The 17,148-nt window shown below is 38.0% G+C and overlaps 1 protein-coding gene across 1 annotated transcript in view; it reads right to left on the bottom strand.

The window, feature by feature from the left end:
* LOC120903719 (neurogenic protein mastermind) overlaps positions 1–17,148 on the bottom strand; it is an 80,393-nt gene that overhangs the window by 56,625 nt on the left and 6,620 nt on the right. Inside the window, exon 3 of the mRNA XM_040313321.1 lies at positions 1,315–2,977. Coding sequence (XP_040169255.1) covers positions 1,315–1,863 — 549 coding nt within the window. The 5' untranslated portion in view covers positions 1,864–2,977. The remainder of the gene's footprint in view (positions 1–1,314; positions 2,978–17,148) is intronic.

The raw sequence follows: 17,148 nt of genomic DNA, 5'->3' as shown, positions 1-17,148 counted from the left end.
TCAAAATCCTGAAAATTGTTTAAGAGAGCTATTTGATCATGTAAGCATGAGTGCTCGCACTCTGGAAAACGCGAACAAAAAACATAGTAAAGAAGTTTTTTACGCATGTTAAACAAAATATTATACACGTGTCTCATATTGTCCTCACCGGTTTCATTATCTTGCCAATATTAAAGTTTTTTGATTCAGTATTTTACGGCTTTGCCGTATTGATTAATACATGAAATACATTAAATGTTATCAAAATTCCACCATGAAACGCACATCACAATCGAATAGCAATGGTGTTTGAAAGAGAACTATCGACCATTTTTGGCATATACTCTAACTGGACGACAGTTTTAGATGTACAATTCCCTTAATGCTGAAACCACAGCCTTCGCAAAAAACCCATGAGCAGAAAACACATGTTTCGCTCTCGAGCAACTGATCATATCAGAATTAAAGTATTATATCGTGTTAAGTTTCGCTGAAAATACAGTATTTAAAAATTACTGGCAAAACATTAAACTGGCAACAAAAATTGAGAAGCTCGTCTTGAAGAAATTTGTCTAATCGATACAAACGCCGAAAAAAGTGGTATACAATCAGGGAAGACTATGAGTGTACGCTCAAAACGAAGAAATGACACCTGCTGAGTTATCCAGCTGTTGCTAACCATACTGTATGCGAGAACACAAGCGCGACAACAAGTTACTCTCGCGTGCAAAAATAACGATTGAATGTCGGTTGCTCCAGGTTTCACAAAACTTTACCGGGGCTTTCATTTAAGATACATGCATGCTTCGAAAGAGACGCATAGTCACGAGAAACATTAAACGAAACGCAAAGATTTTTGAAAAAGAATGCGAAAATAATTTGTAGTAACTATATTTTTGATGAATAAATTCGATGATGAATAAACTATACTAATAAGTAGACTTTTTACTCATAAAAGACAATCAACAGTCAACACATTTTCATATACTGACAAACATATACTGTGATTTTAAAGGTGTAAAATTCAATGACATCACAAAATAAATTAGTAATCTAATGGTACAAAACATCCCATTTTACGATATATAACAAGTTATATGAAAAGAAGGTAACCAATTTAAAATAGCTACAACAACATTGTTTCTAAGACAATTAACTCAGAATTATGAAATAAACACAAGAATGAAAATGCAGATGTTTTCATTCAGCGAGGCTTTGACATTAACAATGACATAAAATTCCATATTAGGTCCACCCAATTTTTTATCGAATCAATAAGTACGATCAATAAGTACAAACCAAGAATTGTTTAGACATAATTTGAAAATTACTCACCACATGAACACTGCTTTGCAGATTTCCGGATAGTGTCTGTTGCTGTTGTAGTTGCTGTTGTTCGGCCTGCTTCTTCTCTGTCTTCTTTAACGAGCGTTTATTTTTTTGTTCAAGATACTTCTTTTGCAGTGCGGTGGTTTCGAGGCTCTGTTGCTCACAGATCCCACTGTACGTTTGCTCGAACCGAGGCGTGCAATCGGTTTGCCGCCGCCGGTAGGTTTCGATGCGTCGCTTCAGTCTGTCGAACACCGCCTGACGTTTCTGGGGAACTTCGCCGCCCTGGCCAAGCTGCTGCAATGGTTGTTGTTGATGTTGCTGCTGCTGCTGCTGCTGCTGCTGAAGTTGATGCTGCTGCAGAAGCTGCTGCGGATGTTGTTGCTGCTGCTGTTGATGAAGGTTGTGGTTGTTGAGCAGTTGCATCTGTTGCTGCTGCTGCAGCGTCAGTTGATGATGTTGAGCCTGCTGCTGCTGTTGTTGCTGTAGGTGAAGACTGTTCAGGTGACTGGCCTGATTAGCACCCGGAAATACTGGGAGTCCTCCCGCATCCATACAGACGTTGGTGCCGGTGGCTTTGTGGTCACGCCGCGCCAATATGCGTGCGTGCACCCACAAATACTAAGGTGGTAGTCCCCGAAAGAGAATAGCGAGTACGCTCGCCGTCATATATTCACACACTATACACAACGCTCACGTACCACTTTATGCGATTAGTGCAAGTAGTAAATCTATACAGGTTCTTGCACACTGATCACTAATCATCACTCAAATCCCTTCCCCTTGATTAGAACACACGTTAAGCTGCCTGTATTCAAGCTTAATACACAAAAGGCAATTAATTGTGAACTTTTATTGCACAACGGTATTCGTTTATTCCACAGGACTTTAAGTCCCGATATTATATAGCTATCTGGTGCGATGAGTTAGACTACGATCGTTGCTTGGTGAAGTACTAATGGTAAACGATACTACGGGTGCAATTTATACCCCTTTTTAATTAACGCAATTTTCTGTGGTACATCGCTTTTTCTTTTCCGGGTTCTATTGCTACTTTTCTGTCTAATTTAACTATACATTTGCACTCCCGTTCCTGCAAAATATTGAACACAGTGCTTTGCTTCACGTAGGGCTGTAGGCTGCACTGCAACTGTCACACATGTACTCATGGCTGTCATGATCGGGAACTGATAGTTGCGCATTTACATCGGCACTCATCTGAACACGGCACGTTCACGATCACTGCTGCGGTCGACTGAATGGCAGATCTTGATGGTCAAAAAACAATATTTCTTTCTCAGGATGCTCGTCCCATCCTAGGGTCTCGCTGGAGCTCCGAAAGCTACAGCCGTCCGTGGTGGTCGCCGTATGATGAACCGGTTTTAGCTCCATCAGTGTCAGAGCATACTGGAACATAATCGATAGCGGTAAAGCTCTCTTGCTCTGAAGTCCTGCTGAACGCACACACAGACCCACATGCACACATACGCACACAGCATTCGCTGTCGACACGAAAGGGAAGCGCACGTGGGAGCAGTTACGAACGCGATACCACCACTGTTGGACAACACGCCGGGAACACGGCGCAAATGCGAACAAATCTTCACCGAACAACGACGATATTCCAGGGCAATCGTGCGGCGGTTCACTGTCACCAGTTTGGAAGAAGCTAGAAGGTAGCCGAAGAAATCGAAAAGAGAAAAAAAACAATGCATTAGTATGAACGCACGCGGCAAGAAGTAGGTGACATCGGAAAAGAAATCGATTAATTCTACGACAAATTGAAAATCCTTTTCGCCTGCTGCTGCATATTCAGCGATAAAACTACATTCATTTTGCAGATATACAACGTAGCTACCATGAGCACCTCTGTACGAATAGACAAATACTGTCTGCATACAACACTTAAACGAATGATTCATTTGTTTCTGATCTTCATGATTGTGTTCAAAGTAAATTCGAAAATTTGTATATTGTTAGTTAAATGACGGAATGCACCGGATATTCATTACAGTGTGGACGGTCCGTGCTTTGTGCTTAAGGCATTTTCGCTTTGTCTGTTCCGTACCAGGGACTGCTCAGTTTGTTGTTGTCTTTTTTCATCTTGATTAATTAGTTTCATCTGTTTGTTCATTAACATGTTCATTGTAAAAAGTTGCAAAAATCTCCATTGAAACGATTTAAAATTTCTACATGGATTTTTTAGAATAACAATCAAATATAATTGACCCATGGACATTATTGTAAACATTTTAAAAATATTATTAACAGCATATAGTTTCACTTTAAATAGAAACAATTGTGGCGTTTGACAATTCATGGCGTCCGAAATCCGAATTTATCCATAAATCTAAACTCACAAAATAGAAACCAATCCATTAATATTACTGTACATACTGTCGTTACAATTATTAAGTTCAATCCAATTTTAATTAATCATAATTAGCTAAATTTGTGCTCCTATTAGTTAGTTGCGTTCACAACTCTTATTTCGGTCTTGAAACGCAGTAACATTAAAGTTTTGACTTGTTAGAAAAAAAAACCAAAATAAATTTGAACTATTTTCTAAATTCCATTTCATATTTCTATTTTTATACAGCACATAGATTATTTAATTTTCTCATAGCACGGATTCGTTATGAACATTCTGCTTGATATATTTTAGTAAATTTATCAACGTTACAGAATTCAATCATGTATTTGGTTGTAGCATCTGGCCCCAAGAACGTAGAGATAATTTCATGATTGAAATAATGAAACTTTAAACAAAGTTCATTAGCAAGCTAGATTACGAGTGACTAATAGGTGTCAAAACATTGTTTAAATTAAATAATATTTCATTCATTTATATTTCATACTTCAAATTAATTAAACAAAAAGAAGATAAGGGAAGGTGTTTTATTTTTTGTGAAACTGAACAAGAACCCACCATAAGCGGAAATGTATAACCGACCCTTTGAGTTTTCTCGTTTCCAGATTTCATCGTATATGCATTCGCGTTTCCCATTAGTTGCTTAGGAAGGCTAAGCAACTACCGCGCGAACTTAGCCGATTGCACCGATCGAATCTTTTTCAACGTAAGCTCAAACAACTAAACAGCTAAAGCGTGCGTGCGCTGGTTGTCGCCGATTAGCTTCCACGCAATTATCTCGTATCAACTAAATCATCAAAATCAAGCGCGTTCAAGTGTCGATAATCCCCTGCGGAACCCCAACATCGACGGCCACTTCACGCCACATTCATGCTTTGTTTTCACCGTCGACGCAACCGAAACAAACCACTATACCCCGCTCAAGAGTGATTCTAGTAGAAGCTCCTCTCATGCCAAACGGAAATCCAACCATCACAGCACCATGCCCACTCACTCTCCATGCCCTACGTCCTTTGAAACTGTTTGGCCGGCGACTAACTCTCTTTCTCTACATACGTACCATACATCAACCTTGCTTTCTCGTTCACTCGCTTGCTCACTCGCTTTACTGAGCTTATCTTTCCGGCACGCGGCTAAGCGCGATCATTTTCGGGACCAGCGTTCAAGCTGTTTTGACCGGCGAACTTCAACGATCATTACTGGTTCTGAAGCTTTCAAATAAGTGTGTAAATGATCGTACAAATAATACCAGTTGCACGGTCACATCTGATGTCACACAATCGCTTATGCAATTGTTATACAGCATCGAATGCAGTTCTATGGATACATACACTCGAAGTTTTAATACAATTTTATTTTAATTCTCCATCGTTTAATATTACCCATTATTTTCATTATTTTATTATTATTTTAATTTTATAAACAAGGATGTTTAACTCTTTTAACGCACTACCGATAAAGTTTAAAATCATATTAACACATCAGGAGCTTTGAAATAACTTGTATTGTTTTTAAAATACCAAAGCAACTAGGGCTCATTGTTACAACAACAAACCATTAATTGCCTTATACTAATGGTTGTTCGTAAAACTGAGCTCCACAGTATGACAATACGTATGTGTTTACGTAATAATAAATTTGAGCAAGATAATTGAACCATACCAAAATATTAATCCTGTCCAGGTAGCACAGTCGCTTCGAACGACAGGCTTGCGTAAGCCTTGCGGCCGGTAACCGTGGCCTCGCGGGTAACCATCCGCCTACCCGGTCACTGTTCGTGCACCTCCACCATTTCCTCCTTGTAGTCCCTCCTGCTTCACTTCAAGGAACAGACGCTACCAAATGTCCCTAGCACACGTTCTGTTGCGTACCAATCAGCACTCTACTGCACTACTTGATTGCGTTTGGCAGCGAAAAACAACACATACAGAAAGGCCACACACACTGGACGCCGTGGCACGAGTTTCTTCCACCACCTCAGCAGCGGCCGCGCAATTATCGACTGAATCGGCACAATCTTTCGTCGCTGTCGCCGTCGCTACCGTCGAACAATTTCTTCGTAATTCCGCTCCGTCGTCCATTCCGTCCCGGTTGTACGCGCTCACTGTACATTGTACATTCCGTTCGGTTCATGCGGTCGTTCGTTTCTCGTCAATTCATCGCGCTCATCAGCTCTCTCATTTGTTGGGGATGCCAGTGTCTTTCTGGCCACCCCTCACGCATCGTTCACTAACACCCCATGGGTCACCCTTCATTTCTGGTGCCCCAACTTACGGCGCGTGGTTGCGTTGCGTCCATTCAGTTCAAACCAAAACACATCTGCTTCTCTGACTCCGGCAATGCTCTCGTACTGCTCAGCAAATGCTGTTGCTGCTGCTGCCGCTTTGGAGCACGAAACGAAAGAGACCTTTCGTTTAGCGGGGAGACCTATGGAGCAGCTGGAAGCGGAACGATGATGAGATATACCGTCGGGTCTTTATTTTTTTCCTTCCACTTCTTTTGCAGGGGCTCAGGACAAATCTGGCTACTTTGCTTAAATGTATTTTCGGTTTGCATACATATTATTTAAAATAGCAATTTGGAATATGTTAATTGGACCATATGGTGACAGATCAAATGTAAAATCAGTACAATTTGTTTCAAGAATTATCCAATGCGGTATAAATTGTATTTTTTATAAGAAAATTAATTCGGTCAAAAACCATAAATATCAGAATTTTCTGCACGAATCATATCAAATAAATCATAAAATATACAAAGGTACCAATATTTACCAAAAATACTGAGTAATCAAATGTATTTTGGCTGAAAACCCTGAAATTCGAGTTATGCGGTTTCCCGAGAACGCATTAACCGCGTATCTTGAAAACAGACTGTATATAAATACAGTCTGAACTCACTGGTTGAACTTCGATTCCCTGCCAACTATTGAATATGTGCTTTTTAGATGGTACGTTTTTCCATACAAAAAAAAAATATGAAATTTTTCTCGGCAAGCCATGAGAGTTCTGTGAAATTTTCAAAACCCGAATGGGGAAACCCCCATACAAACAAACAAACCCCATACATGTCAGACAACTATCGAGCGTTCAACTAAAAATCATGCAAACTAAAAAGCGTTGAACTATTGAATTCTGACTGTATTTCATTTAACGTCTCGTTTTGTGAACAAGAATTAAAATATTAATGAACTTACTTAACTGAAAAATAAACTAAACAAACTGTCTGCAATCGGGCGGGGGGAAAGGGGAGTGGTAATCCAAAAGTCATTGAAAACCCAACCCCACAAGTGGTACAGGCAGGCTATGACCGCCAACGATTGTGTTGAGCCAAAATAAGAAGAATAAGAATACAGTATAGTAAATGTTTAACAAACATTCTCAAGTTTTTACTATTCCGTATTATTTATTTTAATATTGTACATTGGTAACGATTCATAAAATGTTTTAACAAACCCTGTATTTTACCCTTTGGCGTGAATAAAACTCGCCCTCGCGTATCCGGAGTCTCACGAGCGCATTCTCCTCGTTGAGAGTAAACCGAATCTCGCTCAGGAATTGTGCATTGTTGCATGAGTATGGAGTAGTACGTGTAATCAACTGGACGGAAAAAGATAGCAAAGCTATCAAACCACACGAAAAAGCAAGGTAGGAGCCTGAGTTTAAAATGCACGAGACACACGTTGTAACGCGCTGCTAAGAGAGGTTTGCTGGTAACAAAACACTACAATAACTCACAGAAAAAAAATAAAAGAAAACAGACGCATATGAAGGGAGAAAGCGAGAAACACTTACTGGAAAAGAGATAGACAAAGAGAGATAAAGCAAGAGAAAGAGAGAGAGGTAGAGAAAGAGAAAGAGAGAGAGAGAGAAAGAGAGAGAGAGAGAATAAAAACGACAACGTTAGACAACGCAGCAAGTGCGGCGTTGAAAAAAAAATGCTGAGAACAGTAAAACATTCCCCACGCCGTGGCAAAGGTTTGTGTCCATACTACCAAAACTCAATCTTACGCACTCCAAATATTCCACGGGGACAGTATACCTATAAAGCAGCTTTTCTCGTGCCTGACTGACATTGAAGCCAAAAAAACATATATACACACACATACACACATACAATTCGGATGGAAGAAACAAAGCAAGCGTTGAAATGAACAAGCGACTGCTTCAGACTTGCCAAATCGAATGTTATTCGTTTGGGGCGACACGCAGCCATGCTGTTTCATTCTAAACTTTGATGGAGAATGGTACGGCATGCTCAGTGGGTAGCAGCAGCACTTCTCAAGACGCCTTTGTACCTTTATACATGTCTGGAAAAAGCATGAGGCCCCACTAGCCGACTCCAGCTGGTATTTGATGCGGCCGTTATCAATATTACCACTACGACGCGTTACAATTTATTTAACGCCTATTTTATTCTTCTAAATGCGTCTTATCTCTTTTCGATCCGAAGTGCTGCTGATTCGTTATGTTTTGTTATTTCTTTTCACAATTTGTGCCGTCTCTAGGGGGGGTTAGTACAACGTTCACTCGTCCATGTTCATTTCTTGCAACTGCTGTTTCTTGGCTGTTTTGTAGTCATGTGTACCGTATTCATTTCAGCACTAGGTTCACAATATTGTTCTAACAAATACATGCAAAAATATACTCACGCCGACCGTTCTTGGCACCGACTAACGACTGTTTCGATTAATTAGCAAATGTGTTATTTTTAATCAGCGTGCCTCAGATAGAAGAGGTTGCTTTTCACGGGGTTTGTTATCAGTTCTAAATGTTAGCTGCCATTACTTGTTGCACATAACGTGGTATATCGTTGAAATTAAAAAAATAATAAAAATATATCAAAACTTATGCTTATTGTACCAACTATGTACCAATCAATCAATCAGAGGGAATAAAAGTTGGTCAGATTAAAAACATTGAAAGGATAACCTACACGCCCAAGGCAGGCCGAGCTATCAAATCTAATTGGCCACATAACATTTAAATCCAAATAACATTGAACATTGAATTGTCATTATGAGCATGTTGATAACAAATATTGCTATCACCATACAAACATATACCGGACTAACCTTAGTGTACTCTATCATTCTCGTATAAAGGTCGCCTAAGACCTTGCTAGAAAGTGGACGATTTTTGTTTGTGGTTGTTTTGCTATTTTCATTAAATATTTATTAGAATATGGCTCATCATACAACAAAAGAAAGAATATTAAATTCCACAACTATTTGGAATCTAACATATTAAAATAATGTATTAAATACATTTTCTTGTGAATCTCCCCAGATCATTTTTTTCCGTGAACAAAGCGAAAATGCATTTAATTTATTATTTCAATATGTTTTATATGAATTTAATTTCCTTTCTTGTAATGTACGATAAGCCATATTCTGATTAATATTTATTAGCAATAAAAATATTAATATTAGCAAAAAACACCAAATTTCACATACAATTTCACTGATGTTGTAACCCGAACTTAACAAGCTGTAACAACTGACTACGGTTGTTGCGTTAAATAAGAAGGATAACAAGTTCTTCATTACTAGCTTACAAATTATCCTCAGATCTGTTCAATAATAAAAAATTATAAAAGTGTAAATACAATTTACCAAAATGTTTAATACATATAGATTACAACCATCGCTTTTGGGCAATACATATTATTTAAGGATTATTTAAGATTTGTTTTTAAATACTAAAATAAACTACACGAAACAAAAAAAATGCTCTTTTGAAGATCGAAAATAACATTAATTGTTTATCCATTTGAGCCCTAATATTCACATTTTGAATATGACTGCCCATCGGCAACTGGTAAATAAAACAAAAATACATACACATACTTTTCTACGATATTAGTGTGAAACATCTGAGCAATCTGGCCAACTTTTGCAAGCTATGCATCGCACCCAACAGTAGTAAGGCAGAAGCAAGAAAATGGGATAAAATATCGCGCATTTTCGTTGAAAAGGGTAACCAACCGACCGCCATCGCAGCCAACAACACAAGCACTCTGTGAATCTTTGGACAACGAGCAGAGTCCCTGTTATCCTTCCCCTCTTATTATCCCTAACCGGCCATATCTTCGTCATTTATGACCCCTATATATTGCCGCACATTAATGCACACGTGCGAGGCTTCCAAAGCCGAAAGGGGCAACATAGCTAGCAATGTTACTAACACACATGCTTTCGGGCTACTCAATGCAACAGAAAAAACTAACACCAAGCACCATATGCATTAACTGTGCATCACCAAGTACGGCCTTTTGCTCCTGAACGGGCAGAAGACGTAAAGCGTTCTCAAAATCTTATTGAGACAAGAAAATGAGCAATAGAAAACAATATAATAACATATACATTTCGCATCACTCTATTTCCTTGCATTTATTGACTTGCTGACAAATGTTCTTTCTTCTGTTTTTGCTTTTGTCCTTGCATATCTACACTTAATACAAGTTCCTTCATTCATTAATTGCGATTTAACTGTATTCGAAGTTTGCTTAAGTCTTCCAGCCTATAAACTCTATCTCAATTCAAGGTAATTTCATTTCAATACAGAAGCAGTGCACAATTTCTAGTTCACACTTGGTTGCGGGAGGATTATGGAATGAGGTTATTTATTCAAAACATGTGTTTACCTACTATACGTGTTCGACCATGACTATATTTTTGAAAAAAATGTCACCCTCTACATAATAAACTTAAATTTAACAAATTACTTGGAAATTCATATTTTTTCTTAAATGTATCATTTCATTAGCGAACAATATTATAACAACAACAACGAACAATATAATATAATATTAACTTCGTTGGCATAAAGACCTGCCCGGTCTTGCAGGCTTCCTTAATGTGTATTTTCCACCTAACAAGATTTCCTACAGTATTTCCTGATTATGGGAGGACGGTCCCGAATGAAATCGAACGCGTATAAGCAGGCTCGTCTATCCAATAAACCAGGGGTTGGCAAAGTCGGACCCGCGGCGCGAAAGTGCGAAATAAGGCGAGAACTGAGTTAATATTTTACAATTTCTGCACCATTCCACTAGAATTCACGAGTAAAGATTCCAGAGAGTGACATTTATTTCTTTTTTAAATTATGCTCATTTATTTCACTATGCTAATTAAGCTTTGGTCAGGTCGACCTGAGATTAAATACTTAGCGTTTTTGTTACAGCAACATATGGTAATCTTTTAAACTAGTTTTCATCCGCTAAAATAATTGGAATTCACATTAAACAGTAGGAATAATCTTAGTATGATAAATTAACCAAAATATTTAATAAATATAGATTACAACCATCATAGCTATAAGAAACAAAAAATGTGAAGAATATTAAATCAATTGAACCTCCCATACGCATTTGGCGCGGTGTTTTGATTGGTTTTATATTTTTTATTACTACAATATATAGTTTTATAGTACTATAGCACTAAAAACTCTAGCTGTGCACTTTGGAACGACTACAACAGCTGTTTGAATACTTTAATTGAAACATGTGTTCATTAGCTTCTGCAAAAAGTCAAACAAATTTATCAGATTTTACTTTACTACCACCGCTATCTAATGTTTTTGGAAATGAGAGAATATTTCTGAGATTTGGCATTTTTTTGACAAGTTTGCCGACCACTGCAACTGCAGACCACCGAGTTTCAACTGATTGTCATTCGAACAATATCACCGAAGGAAAGACAGATTAAAATAGTTAATACTTATTTTCAGTTTTGGGTTAGGTTTAGGTTTTAGGTTATTAATGTTGTAGGCAAATGAATAGAAACAAACTAAATAAAAATAATTAAAAATAAAGCTATAGCGGCTGCATGCTTAAAGGCTATATTTGTAATTTTGTTTGGTTTTTGTCACACTATTTTTTTCAATTTGGTCAAACCAAATTCATCATAATGTTTTATATACATCATAACCCGATACTTCTTCCTCGAAGTAAAATATACAAAATTCATTTTTTTAATGTTTCCGATTGCTTCCCGATATTGCATTTTTTTATGCTCCTTAGATAGCTTATGCTTTCTGGCCTCATTTGTCTCTTTAAATATTGCTCTTGAATGCTATGATATACAGCATTGTCTATTCGTATACCTGTCAAACCAAGGTGACTATGAGGGGTCATACGCTAAGCCACACTAGTCCCAAAACCAGGGGGTCCACCCTCATCGTATAATTTTGGTGTTTCAGCTCACATTGCGCTGCTATCAAAAAAAACCGGACATCGATTGACCCCAACGTGATCGGCCAGTTTTGTCTTCGTGTGAGTATTCATGGTATGGATAGCTGAAAATGTTCATTGACCGCCATTCGATGCCATTCGTTTTGTTCGGTCGCACTCCGCACCCGTAGTTAATTTCAAATTGACTGCGAAGACCACCAGGCACACTAAGCACCATCGCAAAGAACTGTCCCGGAAGTGGCACGCTGGCACTCAATCGAAAGGCGAGCGGTTCGTACGACACGTACAGTTTGTTTCTACTTATTCCCTAGGCGGAAACAGGAAAACATCCAAAGAGCGATGTGAACTGTGACGAAAGCAGCTGCATATGCCTGCAGTTAACCTTATTCCCTTTCTTGCTTGCACTTGTAAACGAACCTTCGCGCGATCGCTTTCTCGCGCACGGTATGCTTTCGTTGGTGCGTATCGACATAGAGCGACGCGTTTATGAGCGAGTTTAACATTTTTGTTACTCATCCTTAGGTATTGAATAAGACAAAACAAACACTACATATTTTGTTTACGAATATTCTCTACATTTCTTAAACGTGAATTAAAGGTGATAATATACATGTTTGTTCAGTCAGTAACATTAGCATATCATATAATCTTTGCACCACGAAGACTTCTAACAATATTTAAAAATGATCTGATTGAATACATTTTTGTTAGAATTAATGCCCGCTTAACATATTGTAGCTAAATAAAGGCAAAATACCAAACCTTTCCTTGTCATAATCGATTTCCTATTGCAATTTCATAGATAAACCGAATTTTAATACAATATTCGTTCACGTTTGCTATCCACAAACAGTTTGAACCCCCTTTTCTAGACTTAAGATGCCCATAGGCATTGGAATAATTTGAAAGTACAAGCAAACAGCCTCCGTCTCCTGACTGAATGGGGAGCCGTTTCTACTGTGCACACGTAGTTAACGTGCACCACCGAGCGTTTCAATGATGAAAATAGAGTATGAAGTGCAAGAGAAAAAGAGAGTTACACGAAAGAAAAAAAAAAGAAAGAGAGGATTTATACAGCAAAAACCATCATATATAGAAGAGGTTGTGCGAGGGAAACAAAGGAATAATATTAACTCAAAACTATTTGCCTAATAACCATTGTTGGCGATCATTTATTAATTTTGAATGTTACATAAAACAGGCATAACGAGAGTACTCTTATTTGTCCCGACTCGTCGTATTCTTAAACCACACGGATAAACGGTAATATAAAGTTTATCAACCACTTTTTCGTATGTTAGCATGATTCGATATTTTCTGATCTTAATTTAATCCAGAATGTGTGTATTGAATTGTGTTGAATGAAATATGCCATACCAATCTCGATAGTTTTAATTATTGTTATATGTACGCTCCCCTTATGATGATGATGAGGATAGCAATAAGTCCTTTTACCCGATTTAATACAGGTTCCATCTATAGTGGTGTTTCATGGATTGTTAAACGAAAAGCAGCTCCTTTTTAAAACACAAACAAAATGTTGAAGAGTTAAAATACTTATAATTAAGAGTTACAACCAGGAACAATTATCTAATATTTTTTAATTACTTAATGAATGTGTCAATTGTCTAGAACATACTGCTGTGCTCAAAAGAGAAAACAATTGTTATGTTATATGTATAAAATCTGACACCAATCAATTCGACTAACGATGATTTTATTGTCATAGAAAAATAATCCATGAATTTTATGGTCCTATTTCAGATCTGTTTCAATAAAATATCACACACATTTTAATTTCTGTTAAAATTGAACAAAATAGTTGAATTGGTTGCCGTTTTGTAGAAAATATCTAAATAATTTTTCCACATTGTCAAATTTTAGTGCCAATCATTTTAGTGCTGAGATACTTATCATATCATATCTTCGCAACCTATTCTATCTCCTTTTCTAAGAGCTCCATACCACCTGCCAAATACATTGTCAAGTAATGTTATAGTCGTTTTACGGTGCGTCGGTTCATAGAAATACTGCATTCAGTGCGATGCTTTACGATTTTTTTTAAATTTAGAATAATTTTGATTTTTGACACCAAACAAGTCAGGTAAACAAATATACGGACGCAAGATGAAATATACATTTCGATCTATTGTCACTTTGGATACTGAAATACAAAAAAATAATTTTAAACAATCCCAACTGGTCTGACCTGTGCTGACCAATGCTTTCGATTTTTTTAATTATTAAATTTATACAAATTTACCGTTTTTAATGCTTTACGCACTTTATCAAAAATGTGTACGTGTCATCTATAATTATCAATATACCACATTTTAAGATGAATGACACTTTTCTGATTCGCCTATAACTTGCAGTCCATCGTTTTCTAGGCACATCGATATAGAAGACAGCGAGAAAAAAGAGGTCGGAGAGCAGGATAGCTAAATGAAAATTCCCTTCCGGTAACGGTAACGCACACCCGTGCGGCACTACTTTCCATTCTGCGTTCTCCCAGAGGGGTGAAAACGAGCTTGTGTTTGAGCAGAAAATCGTTGCTAATCCCTCTCGATGTGTTAGTACGGTCATGTGCAGGGCGAAGAAGTAATGGTCTAAGGCGTCACTACCGCAGGCTTTCCTTGTATACCACATACCATATGCAGCTAACGATGCAGCGGTGCTTTGCCGGGCTACGGGTTCGCGGAAGAAGCGTGAGGGCAACACCATCAGAGTGCAGTCGTGAAGCACACCGGCAGTCAGCCTCCTCACAGGATTTGTAAATAGGGGACACTTTTCGCATGAAAGCATAAAAAATACTCACTTGTTTTCTAATTCAAAGGACCAACATAGCCCATATTTTTGAAAGAGGGACGACGAAGCAGTTCAAATTAATATTGGTATTGGTGTGTACGTTTTGTATGTTAAAATCAATCTTCGAACGAGAAGGAAAATAAACACTTTGACCTTAGACAGCACAACAACTGCACATGTCCGATGGACATGCACCTGTGGATAAGATATAGGTGATTTACTTCGAATAATAGAAAATGAATAAAATACAATCATCATAGGAAACAAACCAAATCATACGTGAAAATAAAGATATGCTTTTTCCGTTTGGTATCGAACGCTTCATTAGCATCTTCTATAACACTTTCGCTTCACTTTATTTCATAAATGTTTAAAGTGGAATTACAAAATATGCTTCATAAAATGTAAATGGAGTAACATAATACGCTGAAAAAAAACGAGAATGCAAACCATTCACAAAACATTTTTTAGCAACATCCCAACAAAATCCAAAACGAGTACTAGGATCCGTTCCCACACTTGTGCTGCTTCCCAATCGATATTGGATTTGTATGACAATCATCAGGTCGGTGGAGCGATACTCTTACTTGGGTCAACATTTTTGTTGCTTCGATTTAATTTTACATTTAGCGACATTGAAAATATAATAGAAAAATGTATAAAGTGTACACAGCATGCAGGTTTTGATTGTACCAGCGATTTGATTTACAAATTGGTCATAATTGCGATTTGGTCCTAACATCCATGTTATACGGCGGTTACCCTTCTATACGTTTATAAAAAATATAATATTGGTAGGCGATAATAAGCCGGAAGTAGACGGTACACACAACCCTACAGCTACACTTTCCATCGTGCAACAAGCGGAGTAGTACTGGGAAGCAAAGTTAACGATACTGAAAAAAATCTTCCCCAACCTCCAAACAATGAGCACAACGAGCTCTTTCACTTCCGTTCGTGCGAGACTAAGGCTCGCACGATGATCTCATTTCTTCGACTTAAGAAAAAATCCATTTCATTCATTCTGCAGCTTTCTCACCGCAGGAAGAGCACGAACCAGGCGAGATGGTGCCAAGGTTTTCTTTGCCTTCGTCGTCATTTTGGTCGCGTCAGCCGAGCATCGCAGGAGGAAGAAATGAAAAAAAGAAACAAATCTGAAGGGAATCTCCACCCGCCCTCGGTAAGCTTTCGTGGATCTCCACATTGACTCCAAAGTCAAAATGAAAGCAAAAATATATGCCTTAGCTTTCGTAATGTGAGCGATCGCTCGGCGCGCGGAGGCGATGGAGCGGACATTTTCAGGCAGATTGTTTCAGCGGTACCAGCCGCAAAACACATTTCTCCTACCTGATTGACTGACTTATGTGCCGTTACTGATACACGCATTACGAAAACAGTTAAATGGACCCGCTTGCGACTATCACTCTCGTTGACCATACGAAAATACTTTCTGAACTGCAGCTCAAACGTGCAAAGCACTACGTAAATTAGAAAAATAATGAAAAAGTACATGATTTCCGTTTTGCTTCATTCAATTAGGAATGTTATACAGTAGATCTAAAATCATTTATCATCATCTAACATCATCTATGTTTTATAAAAATACATGCGATTTTGATTTTTGGGTTGATAAAATTGAAATTATGCTAGGGAACGAAGCTACTGTAGTGACTGCACAATCGGTGCACAAACTAAAACAACCTTACATGTTATAATCAAAAATAATCGATACAATTTTATCAATTTTAATACATTGTAGCTTTCATATTACATCAAGAAACCCGTAAGAATAAGTAGTTATTTGGCTATATTTTCCATAAGCGTTTGTTATATGCTATTGCCAAAGCACACTTTTGTGCAGCGAGCCCAACAGATGTCGCTTTCACAACGCGTACGTGCTTGCTGTCTTTAGCAGTGGATACGATTTTCATGTAAGATGTATAATAGGTATGAAAAAGCTCGACCACAACTGACTGGAAAGGTCGTATAGGCACGAACGATTTCGAAGGCTACCCGTGACGTCGTAGTGCGCCGTTGCGCATTGCGCATCAGCCTCCTACTTCTCAAATTTCGGGAACAGACGACACCACATACCGAAGTTATTACGATGATAAAAGTACTACAAACCGAACACCAATTGCTTCTAAACAAAAAAACACCGTTGTGCTTTGTTTAGTGATGGTGAACATTGGGAAGCATGAAACAAATTCAAAATGTATACGTTCTCTTCTTATTCTTGAGAACGCGACAAGCATGCCCAGTCCACAGTTCTACCATTAATGGTTACCTGATTACCAGGCATTATTTTAGGAATAGGCATGTCCTGCTTAAGGGAAGCTCAGCCCATACGAGAATTGAACACATGACGGATACGAACGACTTATCGACTACATCACATGACCGCGGCAGTATGTTTGTTAGAAGCTTTTCAGTCTGTTTAGTTAAACAACACGTCAGATGGCTTCTAC

The sequence above is a fragment of the Anopheles arabiensis genome, chromosome 3 (genome assembly GCF_016920715.1).
Source record: "Anopheles arabiensis isolate DONGOLA chromosome 3, AaraD3, whole genome shotgun sequence".
NCBI lineage: Eukaryota > Metazoa > Arthropoda > Insecta > Diptera > Culicidae > Anopheles > Anopheles arabiensis.
This window is presented reverse-complemented; position numbering and strand designations above follow the sequence as displayed.